Here is a 15,175-nt window from a genome sequence, read left to right as displayed (position 1 = left end):
ACCTCCCCTGTCCAAAACTCTCCATCTCTGTGCACCAGCACAGGGAAATGTACTAACATGTGTAGCATGTTCCACCCTGCTCTTGCAAACATAGTCCCAGCTCTCCCTCCAGCCCCCCATGGCTGAGCTCTGGCTACAGCCTGCACTAGGCACTGCAGGGGGAGGTGGGCAGGTACAGCCATGCCTGGCAGAGGGAGGGGAGGCCTGTGGACCCAAGGCAGCTCCTGTATGGCAGCCTCCCCAGAGCAGGGCATTCCCCACCCACTGACATGGGCTCGCCTGCCCCGCCTGCCCCAGTTGCTACATCCTGGGGCAGCAGGAGCCATGCCCTATATAAGAGCCCTGACACGCCAGCCCAGGTGTGCCAGGGTGGCTAGCTAGGGTTTGGGTGCCATGGACGCCAAGGAGGCTGCAGCAGTGGCAGTAAAGTTGGCACCGCGAACCCCTAAGTGCTCCCGCTGCCGTAACCATGGCTTCGTGGTGCCGGTGAAGGGCCATGCCGGCCACTGCCGCTGGAAGCTCTGCCTGTGCGACAAGTGTGCCCTCATCACTGAGCGCCAGAAGATCATGGCGGCCCAGAAGGCCTTGAGGCAGCAGGTGCCCGACCCTCAGACTGGGGCAGCCACAGGACCCGCTCCCCTGGGTGAAGACACTGAGGCAGCCAGTGACCCTGCGCAGAGCGACCATGAGGAGATGAGGGGTGCCCAGCCCACCAGCCGCAACAGCAAAGGCATTGCATACAGAGGGCCACTGCTGCCTTCCAGCAGCCCTCCCTTCTGTGACTATGGTAAGGGCCTGGCCCCAAAGCCTCTTCCCCTCTCCTGCCATCTTTCTTTCCGCCTTCATCCTTTCCTTCTCCTCATCAAACACTGCTGCTTGTTCAGTTTGCACCTAGGGATTCCTCATTCTCCAGCTCTCCAGAGAGCAGCTCCTGCTGTCTCTCCTACTTTCCTTCCTCAGTGGACACGGGTACTCGGCTTGCATGGTGAATATACAACCCTCCAATTAATTTGCCCTTTTGCAGGGTCTGCAATGCAGGTCACGGGAAGCTTAAGAAAATGGCTTTTCTCTAGGAGGGAAATTAGCCTGGGAGGGAAACTGAACTGTGATACTGTGCACTGCAGGTGCTCGTGCGTGTTTGTCAGTGCTAGCTCACTGTTTATAAATTTGCAGGTGTGAACCTCCATCAACAAAAATACTAAAAAACTCCGCAATGGCAGGTAAATGGGGAAGTTACTGGTGCAGTTGCAAGCATTTTGTGATAGCACTGTGAAAGAGAACTTTTGCCCTTAATTCCTGTAGCAAAGACTGAGCTTGACTGGGATCACAGTGTAAAGGTGCATTTGATATTTAAGAGCAGAGCATAGATTTTGCAGGTAGAACACTTTTATGGTTAAATTGCCTCCTTTAATAGAATCTTTCATGTGATTTGTCTAGTTTATTACTATTTATTATGCTAATGTCATACTATTACTATAGTAATTTTATAGAAATCCCTACTGACTGCAGTAGTCATTAGTCTGAGCCTCCAGAGAGTTGGCAGCCTCTGTGGGACAAAACGCTTTCGGAGAAGCCCAGAGGAAAGACTTGTTTCAGACATCTCTAGTTCGCACCTAATCTGCCTGTAACTGTTCACTGGGTTTTTTTAGCTTTGTTTCCTAAGACAGTTGTGTTGATGGATGGTGCTAGTTGTACACATTTCACTTAATAACATTTTTAACCTGCTGACCAATGTAAAAAAAAAAAGGTTAGGAACAAAGAGTATAATCCTAGTACTCTAGAAGTCAGCCTACTCTCAAATTCTTTCACTTCTCTACCAACAGGAGGACATGCAGACAAGAAAGACCCTGTCTATTTCAAAGAACCACTCTCTTTTTAAAGACTTCAGAGAGGCCATATGAGATTCCAGATGCAAGATTAAAAAAACAAAGGAAATAACCAATTCCTGCATCTGAAATTGCCTGTGTATGTCCCTAAAGCTGAGCCTATGTCTGTAAATTAGCTTAAGAAGTGACAAATCACAAGTTAGAACTCTGTTCTTTCTGTAGATTTTTTAAGTTCTGCTAGAGTTAAAAGCCTTAGGGTAAGTTGCATTGCTGTTGCTGATGTACTGAAAGAATAAGATTTTGCAGACAGTGCTTTATTAAGGACTAGTTTCACAATGCACATGGCAGGAAAGAATGCAGATCATTCTGTATTACAGTGTAATCTGCTGCACCTTTCCTTAGATCCTTGAAAAATTACAGAATAAATTCATGGGAAGTTAAGCATGAAACCAAAGACCCAATTCTTCTGCCTGAGAGTGGAATTTGGTCCTGCAGCTACTTTACTGATCTCCACAGAATTACATTGATACTTTCATTTGTTCTTTTCTCATTTTTCCTAGCTCACCCTGCTTTTCCTCCAGAATACATGGTCAACTCAGAATACCTGGAGAGAGAGCCTCCAAAGGTGTATGCAGGGTGTTCTGGGGTATATCCTTATCACCCGTTTCCCATGGGATTTGCCATCAATGAGTCAAACTGTAGGACACCACCATCACCTCCAGGGATATCGCTTCAGAGAGGTTTCCGACACATTCCTAGCAACTATGGGCCTGGGAATGCAGCCTCTGTGTCAGTAAGTAGCCATCTTTTGATTATATCTGGAAAGAATTGCTGTCTCTACTTTTAGCTGCCTTTTTGCTGCTCAAGTATCTATGGAAAGTTATCCATTTTATCAGTTACTTCACAGCAGTTATCAATTGCTTCACAGCAACCCAGAAGAGCAAACCCATGTACTTGCAAGGGGCCAGATTTTGTGAAGTGTTCTGAGGCTTATACATCCTGCTACCATCTGCAACAGCCTTTTGGGGTGATGGCAGTTGGACACTTAATATGGTCATGTTGTGCCAGGCTGCTCTTCTTACATGCAGGGCAAATCTAATGTGAAAGGAGAGCATGAGGGCTTGGCCAAGGCACTACAGACAAAGAGAAGAACAAGGAAAAATCAGTTTCCACAGGGAAACAAATCAGCATGGTTGGATATTTCTGTTTTGAGACATTTGGTTTCTCAGAAAAGGTGGGAAATTGTTGTGGTTAACACAGGTTTCAGATCATATAATTTTTTAGTTGAAAAAGACCTTTAAGATCATGGAGTTAACTGTTAACTCAGTACTGCCACGTCCACCACTAAACCATGCACCATAGGGCCCACACCTTCAAACCACACAGACGTGGTAAGAAGCAAGATGCTGAATTGCCTGTCAGTTGTAATGGTGTGTGTGGCCACTTCCAGTTCCTTTCAATGCTGTCAGTCATGTTGGTTTAAACTGGTGGTATCCAGTTTCGATACCACAGTTGGCTACATTATGAGACTACTAGCTGCCATTCACCATTCTGTCTGCACTGAGTACAATTCATCAGGTAGACTAGATTTATTATACTTGCATAGAAACTCAGATTTTAGGGATCACTGAGAAAGAAAGTGGCTAGTAGAAGTCTGAGGTCCAGAGAAATTATCCTGGTGGGCTGAATATACAGAGCTTGGGAAATGCCTTGTCTAGACCATCACTATATGTGAGTTTGAACTTAATTTTTAAGTGTCCTGAAACAAATCGGATGATCTTGTACAAGTTCTGTCTATATCAGAGTTCATGGCCAGATCCAAGACAAAATGCTTCTGTTTCTCTGATGCTAGTGTTTCTGAGGAAGTATCTCCTTGCACATGGAATGAGTTTTATTATGCACTAACAGGTTTGGTGATCATAGAAAACCAGGACTGTGGGGCATCATGTGGTGCACACCAACCCCTCAGCATAGGTAGCACCACTCAAGTCACTGGGCTCAGGGGACAACCCATAACTTAGCAGGGTGATGGTGGCAAGGAGCATTTCCCTAGGTTGCCTCACTGTTGCATGAAGACTTCCAGACTTGTTCAGTAGCAAGTGCACTGGTTCAGTGCTGAAGGTGGGCTACTCCTGATTTAAACCAGCTGCTCTACTGAGGTGCCAGAAAAGGTGACAACGATTTAGAAGGTCAGTTTCAGCTGAGACACAGTCTGAGAAGCTGCTACTTTTCAGTTTCAGCATTTTACACTATGCACAGCTTTGCACATGCTAATATCTGCACAGATGTGGCAGCATATGACCACAAAATGGACCAAAAAAAAAGTAATATTCACAGGTAAAAAATGGAACAGAAGTTTTTTGATACTGCAGATGTATCCTGGGGAGAGTCTTTAGATGGAAGATGATTTCTTTCATGTGTTTCTGCAGGTTCCAGATGGAGGTGGTGATCTCCCTCAAGGATACTACACTCCTCTGCCTCAGTTCATCCCACCAAGTTTTCTGCCAGGGATACATTACATTCCACCTCCCCTTTCACTGAACATGTTGGCTGAAACAACCAAGGAAGCACATGGTAAGGAAGCATGAGAGGAACCTTGGGAGATCTAGTTTTAACATCATTTCAATATGTACCCACAGCAGTTGAAGTCCCAAGAGACCCTGATTTTCCAGGGTCTCTACAGGCTAGTTTACAGGAGTTCCTAGATCCTTGTGATGGAGCCAGGACTGAGAGACTGAAGTGGCAGGACAGATGGCCAGTTTGTACAGCTCTGAGAAGAGATGACTTAGGGGAAGCAGCCTGATGTACTGGGACTTTCCAGCTGACAAGCACCTCATAAGGACATTGAAGGCCTCAGGACTCAGAGCTATTCCAGAATATGTTCTGTTGCTATTCAGAAAGTGAAAATATTTTTCTGAGTAGCTAGTTTTCAGGACATATTTTTTAAATTCTTTGTCTCTCTTGCAATTGAGACTTTTTTTTTTTTTAATGCAGACTAACAAAATTTGTTGCTCAGCTGAAAATCCTACATTTTAATTGCTATATATGGAAGAGACTCTTCCAAATCTCAAGTTTTTTATTGGATCTCACGGGATTTAAAATTTCTGACATAGGTTTAGACTTTGTGCCGCTCTCTTTTGGGTCTCCCTCATGTATTGTGCCTACAGGTGGACGTAGTTATGATTATATTTGCAAGCGTTTCATCTGGCTGCAGCTAGCTGTGACCACAAGAGGGTAGAGCTGCTCAGCAAATTAAGCAGTAGCACTGGATGAGTGAATAGGCACTTTATTTTAAATTCTTTTTGAAAATGCAGATAAATAAATACAACTTTATTTCTCCTCTTGAACAGGAGAATAAAGAAATTGTAATCTGATTGTTTATGAAACAGATTACAGTAATCACCCAGTGAAAAATCAAGTCTCTTGTACAAGAGGGAGGAGAAATAGAGTATAATTACCTCATTTTGATTGAAAAGATGTTGATGGTGGTTATGTGGGACAAAATAGAATTTGGGGGGTTTTTTGGCCTGGTTTCTCGTGCAGTCTCATTTTCTGTTGATGTCAGTCCTCATAACTTTTCAAACCATTAGTTATTTTCAGCCAAACATATCTGTTGTGATCACAGTTCTACACAATATTGATCTTCAATGGAAACAGATGCCTCCCACAAAATGGTTTGTTTGCAGCCATGTCGTGACGTTTGGCTGCCTGTCAGCTTGCACTCAGCTCCTGACTGATGTGTGTGTACCTTGGCCAACAACCAAGTGCCTGCCAGTCAGGCCAGCAGTGGGCACATATCTTCAGAGCATACCTGCTTCTCATGTGGCTGGAAAGCCAAAGAAAAGTAAGCAGGAGATGTGGTAGACAAGGGAAACAGGAAGAATATAACAGTTGGGGTGCGTACAGACATTGTAGAAGTGTAAGTTGTTTCACAATACAGACAAAGGCATTAGGTCTTTGATGCAGGAGATAATGGTGTGCTAGAGGTGAAAGAATATGGGCTGAGATTGAAGGGAAGAGAGGAAACTGAGAGCTGGCAGGCAAACCAGGAAGCATATGTGAGAATAATGGGGTTTGTGATTTGGAAGGTAAAAAGATCTGGGGGGATACTGCAGTGGCAGATAACCTGTAGGGAGCTGCAGCTATTCTGTTGGAGACTGTGGCAACTGGAAGGAACTGGGAGTAGCAGACAAACATGGAGAGTAGAGAGAGAAGTTACAGTACTGCGTGAGGAAAATGGAGGAAATCCAGTCCTGTATTGGTAGAGTGAAATTGTACTGGCCAAACAACATGAAAACTGGCATCTGGACAGAGAAGTGAGGTCATGAGAGCACTTCCCCAGAGAGAAAAGTGCCATCTAATGACCTCAGCCCTTACTACACACTGGGGAAATCACAACCCAGGCACAAAGGCATCGGAAACAATGCATCATGCATTGTGCTGCTCAGAGAACAATCCAGTTCTCTTAGTACTATGGAGAAAGTACAAATTAATGCCACTACATAGCATTTGTACTCTAGGATACGTAGGAATTTGCAATTGTGACCCAGTGAGAGGGGATACTTGTGAATGAGGTCATATACAGTATAGCCTGCCAGCAGAGGATGTAGAAATAGAGGGAAGCTATGGTGAAACTCATAATTCTTTGATTCTGCTACACAAAGTGCTTGAAAAAAGAGAAAATTTGTACCATTTAGTTCATAGAGATGTGCTGGGATTGCATCATGTCTTTTTTATTCCCAAGGAAAGAACTGACTCAAACCTGCAATTACACTTGGGAATGTTCTTCCTCCAGAGAGAACTCCAGAGTTGAGGTGAAATGTTCTTTCTGGCAAAACTGGCAGGAAAATGGATATAGAAAATTCTGGCAGAGAAAAACTGGTGAGAAGAAATGTCAGTGATCTCTACCCTAACTGGCATCTGAGATTAAGGTGATTAAAAAACCCCAAACAAGTCCTATCTGAAAAAGATTTTCCAAGGCTAGAAACTGCTATCAGAAAGATCTGAGTAAACAGTTGACCGCAGTTGAATGACTGGGGCCAGTGAGGTTTACGATGGTGAGATGAAGTATAGACCATGTTGTTACACAACCTCAGGCAGTATTGCCTAGTAATGTTATGGAGTTTTGACAAACTAAACACAAGGTATGTCCAGTAAAACAGCCAGTACAGCCTGTGAGGACAGAGTCTGCACATTGTTGGCTTTCTAAAAGAGCAAGCCACAGAAAAAAACCAAACCTCCACATTGCCTGTGAGGGAGCATTTGCCAATGCAAATTGGTAAGTAAATATAAAATGAAAATCCCTAGTGGGATTATTTAGGGGTTATTCGGTGTGTCAAGGCCTTTGAGAATTCACAGGAACATTAAAAAGGCACAGCATAGATTCATTGCAGTGAAGTGGACAAAAGACAGCCTCACACTTCTCTTCCAGTGCAGCTTCAACACTTGCCACCTTGAAGCACTCTTGCTACATTTCTTCAACCATGGCTGAAACAATCAACTCCTGCAGTATCTCAGTTCTGAGAGCTGCAACTCTTGATGTCAAGCACTTTTGAATTAACTGGGTTGAGAACCAGATTGTATTGACAGAAGTCATTTTGCATTGTGTATTTACCTCTGGAAATGTGACTGATAACAAGTATAGTGCAAACTGAAATACAGGGTTTAGGGTTTTAGGCTTGTTTGTCTGTGTTTGACCTTTTTCTGTTCTTTGTTTTTTATTTCAGCTAGTGAAGGTGATGGACAGAATTCAGGGGTGGTTCATGAACCTGACCAACCATCTTCTGCAGAAGAAACAAGCAGAGACCAATCTGTATGTTCTAAAAAGTAAATGGGCAGGAGAAGAGCTGAGTAGCAGGCAGGGCTATTTTCATTTCTGAGGAGAATGTTAGTTAATATGAGGGTAGAGTGACACTTGTGTCACTCTGCAGCCATAACAGCTAGAAGGAGAGAATTAGACTCCTGCCTCACAGATCATGATAGAGCTACCAGGCTCACAGCTCTGCCTCCCTAGCACTATAAAGCCCTTGTTCGTAAAAGAGGTTTTCTAGAGCCATGGTAAATCTGTTCTTCGTTAAGCAGGGGGAAAGTAGCAGATGATTATGACTCCAAATTGGTTTCCTTTGCTGAGGTTAGATGGCTCCCTGACTTTGGAGTGAGGTTTCTGAGCCACGTACATTCTGTAGCCTTCTCATGTTCATGACAGTAGTCAAAAATGAGTTGTTTGTGTATCAATTTGCTATAAAGGAAACTTGGTTCTGAATATTATGGAAGAGTTAAGTGATGTGGAGCCTAAAGACTGAGTGAGAGAGGATGGGAAGATGCTCTGGGTTGCTGATTTACTTGACTGCCTAAGAACACAATTCACTGGATTCAGCAAGGTGAGGGAACAGTAGGTGCTTGGTACACTTGTCAAGAAGGGGGTGGGAGGACTTTGCAGAGAGGTCTGCGAGGCTGGAATCCAGTCCTTCCGCATTGTTTTCGGGGTGAATGGTCTTTAAGGCACCTCGCACTCAGGCTAGGGACAGACTGATTTGGAATCACTTCATGTCACCCAGGCTTCAGTATTTTGAACATCCTTGATGGTTTATGAGGAATTTCAATGTTATTTAACTCAGTACAGCTGACACTCAACAGTGCTATTTGTTTCTAAAGGGCTGGTGCAGACAACTTCATATATACATCTTGGAAGTGCTCTGTGGCATGGTGTGGAGAGATTGCCTAGGAAACTAGGACAAAACACCATTTAGAATAATAATTAGTCAAATCCACACATATTCTAATTTTCAGTGATAATGTTTAATTACAAATGAAAGGTGTGTTCCTCTACTGTTTTGCCTAGAGGAATTGGTTTTGTATTAAGTGGATCGGTTGTTAATGTTTGACTAACTGGGGGAAGGGGACTTTTGTATAATTAAAAAAGATAACATTAAACTGTTGCATGGTTTTGATGATTTGAGGCTGTATATCACATGTAAGTTATCCAGCCACATGTCAGATGTTGTCCTGAACAGCTTTGTATAGCAAACTAGTCTGGAGAGAGTTTTAGGCTTCAGGAGTTTCTTTCTGTAACTTTTGACTGCTGCTGTAGAGCTGAGCACAGTAAAATAAATGTTCTTCTTTTCTGCTATTTGTACTAATAATTCCTTGCTGAATGCAAGATGTAAAGACATGATACTAAGCTGACTTTTAATTTTTTTAATGTAGTAGATGATCTGCTGGAATGCTTTCCAGCATACAGGGTTTTAGGGGACAGTGAGTAAAAGCTACAAACTTAGAACTTCCAAGAGGAAAAACTAAAACATACATATTTGTAACAAATAGTCTGATGTACTTGTTATATACTAGGTTTGCAACAGCATCTCTGCTCCCAGGAGCATCCCAAACCTCCTCTGGAAACTGCTGTCTGCTTGGGGAAATCTGGGTACTTCTTTAAGGTGTCTGCATAGAGCAAGGCTCCTTTAAAAATAAAATCATCCACCAATAGAAATACCAGCAGCACCACAAAGCAGGTTCCTCTGTGGATGGACTGGAGGATGGGGGTTTTACAAATATAAGGATTTATGGAAATAGTAATGTACAGGATGAACAGTTGAATAATCTCCTTCCCAGATATTTTTCTGAAGTCATGTTCAGTCCTTAAATCTCAAAGCAACATGGACTCCTGCCCATGCACAGTCAATGTAGATACACTGCATATACATTACTGTTTTCTCTCCGTTTCGCTATGCTGGTGGCTGCTTTCAGACTGCCAAGCCTTATTCTCCTTTTCCTCCATCTTTTTGAACTATCAGTGAGTGAACCAAAGCCTTTCTTTTGTCTGTTTTAATGACGGTACTACAGTAGGATCTCTCTCACTGCATTGTCACAGACCAGTCAGTGTTCATCTCTGGAGAGGTGTAATGAGTTTGAGGAAGAGACAGAGAAAGGCAACTGAACTGAACAAGGAGATGGAAGAGTTGCTTTATGAAGGAAGTCTAAAAATAGTCATCAATATGGAGAAGAAAAAGCTGAGAGGGAATATATTTTAGAATATCTTGTCAGCTGTGGCAAAGTAGATGCAAAGCCATTACCAAATCTTGCTCCTTCCATACACATGTAGGACAGGAAGGTGACCAGGGGCAGGGGTAAATGATATCTGACCAGCCTGATTGCCTTCTGTAAGGAAATGGCAGGTATCTACCACAGTCTGAAGTCTTAACAGCTGAACAGTTACAATTGGCTTTCCTAGAGCATGAACAGTGAGGACAAGACTGTTTAATATGCATAATCATATAGCCAGTCAAACTTTGGTGTCATTTCAGATCTTTTTACATTTTAGGGAATGTGTCCCCATGTTCTTGCACCTGTATCTGCATGGAAAAATAAAGTACTTGGTAAAAAATTCAAGTGAGCAACTCTGCAGTTGACAGGAGGAATTATCTTCTGTGGATAATTCAAGGTTTCATTCCTCCATTTTATGCACAGCTTGTCTTTTTTAACCGAGAAAAAATGTTCTTTGACAACTGCTGTTGTCATTCTGTGTACTTAAGGACTTCAAAGTGAGTCATTTTAATTCCAAACTTAGTGCCAACCAATGTTTCCAATAATTAAACTCTGTGATCTTTTCTGACTCCATTTATTTAAATAAATGACTTAGGGATAATGAAATCAATTTGGATTGAAATGGAATGATTTGGATTAGAGAAGTCACTCAGAGGTTGTTCCAGCCTAAATCATCCCAGAATTTTATTGGTTTTTATTAAGGCCGAAGCCACATAGATTTTGGTCACGTTCATAAAATTTGGGGAGAAAAAGGAAAGTTAGCTATGATACCTGCTTCTTAAATCTTCCTGCATGCAAGCTGCTACTGACTGCTGTAGGAATTCTGCACATAGCATTTATCATCTGGCTCCCTTGCTAAATAAATCTGAACTTCCGAAGCTGTGATTCCTAACACTTGTCAGTCTTCTGTCCTCATTGCAAGCCCCTAGATCATCAGAGAGCAACAAGCTTTGTACACTGACGGGGAAAACTTGACAGTAGGAACCAGTTCTTGAACATTTACTTACACAGTAATTTCATTACTTTCAGTGGAATTATTTGTGAGGGTACAGAGTTGACAACGTTGGTTAGGTATGCAAGTTTAGGATCCAAGTTTTATACAGAGGTGTCTGTGACACTGTCCAAAACCTCAGATTACAGTGGATCTGCATTTTCTGCAGGAGCTTTGGAAAAAGAGAAAAAAAAACCAAGGGATTCTAGGAGGATCACGTAATATGTCCATTCTGCAAACATACGTAAGATTAATTTGTCATTGCCCTGCAGCAGACCGCTAGATGTTAACATTTCTGTGGTATCTGCTTCTCCGTCTGCCCCGAAGCAGGCTTTCCTATGACAGTAGTCATCATACTCTTTCTAGGCCTTTTTTTAAAATTTTTCTTCTTGGAATTAGATGCACCCAGTTGGAAATCTCTGAATCCACTACAAGACTATAGCTGTTTTTTCCACAGTAATGAGTAATTAATTGTGAAAAGCAATCCAAAGAAATATTTAATTGCCTACCAATAAAGTCAGCTTGCTGCAAACAAAATTCTCCCTCCCCTTAAAAAAATAATTTTCATGACAGAAAAATTCTTTATGATGTGAAACATACCTATTTCAGAACAGTGGAAACTTTAATTAAATCATTCTTACGGGCAAGTGGGTCTGGTTTTCCTATTTTTTGCCCAGCATTTTACCACTGCAACATCAGCATTAGTCAGAGAGTTATGTCTCTATTTAGCTTGCCAGAGCATAAGGGTGAAATCCAAATGTAAAGAAAGACTTTGTGGAATCTCTTCCTGAAATGAGAGTGTCACTGCGTATTTTATTGTAGCCCAGGCCACTGACAGAGCTCCAGATCCACCACAGGTAACCAGGCAGTGATACGCTGATTCACTTGCCTATGCATTTTACTTGCCTGTATCCTTACAGGTATGTCTTTGTCCTTCATGATTTACTCATGATTTACTTGAAGAGCCTAGGCTTGAACATTTCTGACAGAGTGGGTAACATTTTTCTCCTTAGCAGCCCTTCCCACTGGCTCTTTGGATATTGTCCTCAGCTAGGTAGCATTAGTGCCAACCTTGCAACTGACTTCATAGGGTGATCCCCTCTGGGTGTAATGATGGGCCAGTTGTGATCTCACACTGTTTTCACTTTTATTTTACTCAACTATCTTTAGTGGAGGCATTTCTGGTTTCACTTACTAATGACTGTCAGGGTTTTATAGCCTTACTGGTACCAAAAAAATCTACTTCAAGTGTCCAGGCAATGTAAGCTAGATCGAATACAAACCATTTCCTTTTACAAAATGTGGTTTAAATAACAGTTGTATGCATAGTTCCCTGAGAGAACCTTCCTAGTTTTTCACAATAGGCCCTGTTTCCCATTAAGAAATGTGTTCTTTTGATCAAGGTGCAAATCAGCTGTTTCTTATGCTCTTCCAAAAGTAAGTACACACTTATACTCGGGTAATTCAAAAGTCTCAGATACCTGCAGATGTACATTCCTGTCCTTACGGACTGTCTCATTGTGAAATGGTTCTTTACTTCCCAATGTCCCTCAGTCCTGGGGTTACAAATTTTTTAATAAACATTTCAAGGCACTTTGGGCATCTTCCTGCCATCTTTCCAAAGGTACACACCATGCTAGCAATCCCATTCCTCAGAGCTGCCCAGCATGGCAGAGATCTGCAGAGGCCCCACCTGCTTAGTTTACTTTCCTTCTGGACCAAGTCTGCAGCTGTGTTTTGTTTTTGTCAAAACAGTTCACAGTATTCTTTTCATGGCCAGTGCAATGATGGCATACAAATGAATCAAGAGAGACAAACTTAAAGAAAAATAGCACAATAATTTTCATCTAAAGCACCTGGCATACTCAAAGGGAGTCCTATAAATGATGGAAAATCTGAACCTGGGCTGATATTTCCTTGTAGGGTTGGGAGTGAATTATAGACGAAGCTACCTGCCCATCATCAGGACCCAGAAAACTCCAATGGTTGTGTTCAGATAGCTGGGGATACCCCGTAACTTTGGTTTTGGAGACCAAGGTGCTATCAAATGTGTACTTCAGAGGCTGTGAAAACAAAGTATGTGCCAGTACACCATTCCCACAGTGAGAGACACAACCCGGCCCTGCTGCGGCAGGAAGGTGGCCAGGAGTGCTGACAGCACAGCTAGAGCACCCTTGGCTGCCCGCACCGGCGCCTCCGGCTCCCCTCAGCCCAGGGGGCCGCGCCGAGGCGTCCCTTCGCTCTTCTCCCGAGTGGCACAGGGCTATGAGGGAGCTCACTAACAACCTTGCCCGGCAACATCCCGCTACACCATAGCCTCCCGCGCTCACCCGACATGGGTCAGGCGGAGCGGGTGAGGTCGGCAGCAGCGCGGGGCGGGGCGGGGCTGGCCCTTCATTAGCGGGCGCTAATGAGCAGCGCGCGCAATGGTGATGCGGCGGCTCCTCAGCTGTCCTGGGGGGCCGGCACGCGCCGGGCCCGATCCCGCCCTCAGGCCCCGGGTGTCGTGCGCGCGCCGGGTCGGCGCCGGCGTCGTGAGGCGGGACGAGCCCCGTCGCTTCCCTGTGCTGCCGGTGGGTGTTGGTCCCTGCTCCCTCCATCCCTCAGCGGAACGAAATGCTCCTTTGCTTTCATAAATCAAACGTGCAAGCACGCTCGCTTTGAGATTGCGATTCTCTGCCAGTTTTTCTGCTGCAGTAGCCATGTGTGGTGTGAGAGTCCTCGGTGCGTTGTGTGGGTGAGGGAATAGAGTGCAGGTAGCGACTAAGTGGTCGGGCTGCTCCTTGGGACGTGTGCCTTACTACATATAGCCTTAGCAGTGAAAAAGGGAAAACAGCCTGTAAAGAAGGTTGTCTTGTGTTGCATTTGTATTTGTTTGCTGGTATAGAGCAAACGGCCCTGCAGCGAAGTCCTGAGAAAGGGGTTCACTTGTGTCAGGATGGGAGTCTGCCAGGCTTCAGGGTACATCAGACACTTAGAAGTTGAGGGAGCTTTGTACATGCTAGCAGGCCACTCATGTTGAATATATAATAGCTTACCTTGTATGTGTACCTTTTGTCAGTTACCATATCGAAGTCCTTACTAGCATGAAAATGACAAGCTCATGTTAATAAGGTGTCTGTTTCACCACCTCCATAGTTAGCAGTAACTACAGTTTCAAAACCAGTTTTGGAAGGCATATATGGCACTGCCTTTGACAATATATATCAAGCTTGTAACCAGTACTTGAGGTAGCTTTATGTTTGATACCCATTTAAAAAGTTCTTACTTTCAGAATGCTATTACTATTTGAAAAGTCTAAAAGAAAATCTCTCTTTAGTTTAAAAACAGGAAAGGGAAACATTTAAGCCAAAAATTTATTTAAAGTAATTTGACACAGTTATTTGTGGCTTTGGATTCGTTGGACTTAAGTTTAGCTATAATGGACATTTATCCCTAATGTTAACCCTGTGAGACTTGTTCTTTTTCATATTGAACTTCAGATTTCATTTGACCTTGAATCTTCTTAGTCTGACTCTTCAGACCAATTTATGTCTTTACAGTGCTTCTTACTGACTAAACTAATTTGGTTTGTTTACATGAGTTTCCAAGCTCAAAAGCGAAACTTCAGAAGAAGGCAGTTAACCAGTGGAACAGATTGCCAACAGGGTGGCATGAGTTTTCCATTAATTTAAGTCTAAAACAAATAAACATATTTATCTAGAAGAAATGCAGATGGGTGTGTTGAAGAAATCCAAGTGAAATGTGGTCTGTCTCTCATGCAATAGATAGTTCAGAGATTAATGACCACTCTTTGTGCCACAGAGTAAACTGGAGCTCAGGAAGGCACTTGATTTTTAGGGTAGGCAAATACCAGTTTGCTTGCTAAAAGGACCTAGTACTATAAGAGTACTGGAAGAAAGAATAATGTGTTATGAGGTTGTCCTTTTGTTTCAGTGTGACAGACAGTAGTATTCATTCTCTCTAGAGCATGTTCAGTGGTTGTTGGAGCAGTTTGACTTATAGTGTGTTAATTTCAGTTTAAGGCATTGTTTTGAGAACCTGTCTGTATGAGAGTTACATACATTTATACACTAATATAAAGAAATAAACTTCTTTGTGTAACTGTAGGGCACAGATTGATCAAAGATATTTTTATACCAAGTTTCTAATATTCTCCCTTTAAGCTCAAGCTTGTCAAATTGATCAGCGATTTTGACAGTGTTTAAATCATACAGCTTTTAAGTGGACTTTAAGTAAGCTGGCTCTTAGTGTATGATTCATTAAATAGGGTGGTATAGTAGGTGAAGCTGAGTCAGGAAGGCTCTGTTCCATA

At 43.0% G+C, this 15,175-nt stretch overlaps 1 protein-coding gene across 1 annotated transcript; it reads left to right on the top strand.

Moving 5' to 3' along the window:
• The first annotated feature begins 219 nt into the window (after nucleotides 1-219).
• DMRTB1 (DMRT like family B with proline rich C-terminal 1) lies at nucleotides 220-7,656 on the top strand. The gene is made up of 4 exons (XM_010199069.2): nucleotides 220-787; nucleotides 2,387-2,619; nucleotides 4,256-4,400; nucleotides 7,553-7,656. The coding sequence occupies exons 1-4, from the start codon at nucleotides 394-396 to the stop codon at nucleotides 7,654-7,656; spliced, it is 876 nt and encodes a 291-aa protein (XP_010197371.1). The 5' UTR covers nucleotides 220-393.
• Nucleotides 7,657-15,175: the final 7,519 nt, after the last annotated feature.

Source organism: Colius striatus, chromosome 10, assembly GCF_028858725.1.
Source record: "Colius striatus isolate bColStr4 chromosome 10, bColStr4.1.hap1, whole genome shotgun sequence".
NCBI lineage: Eukaryota > Metazoa > Chordata > Aves > Coliiformes > Coliidae > Colius > Colius striatus.
This window is presented reverse-complemented; position numbering and strand designations above follow the sequence as displayed.

What these genes read in the sequence shown, in the direction of transcription:
- DMRTB1 (XM_010199069.2), top strand. Translation starts at nt 394, where the DNA reads ATGGACGCCAAGGAGGCTGCAGCAGTGGCAGTAAAGTTGGCACCGCGA. An exon ending in GGAATGCAGCCTCTGTGTCA is followed by an intron (nt 2,620 to 4,255) that starts GTAAGTAGCCAT and finishes GTGTTTCTGCAG; the next exon opens with GTTCCAGATGGAGGTGGTGA. An exon ending in AACAACCAAGGAAGCACATG is followed by an intron (nt 4,401 to 7,552) that starts GTAAGGAAGCAT and finishes TTTTTATTTCAG; the next exon opens with CTAGTGAAGGTGATGGACAG.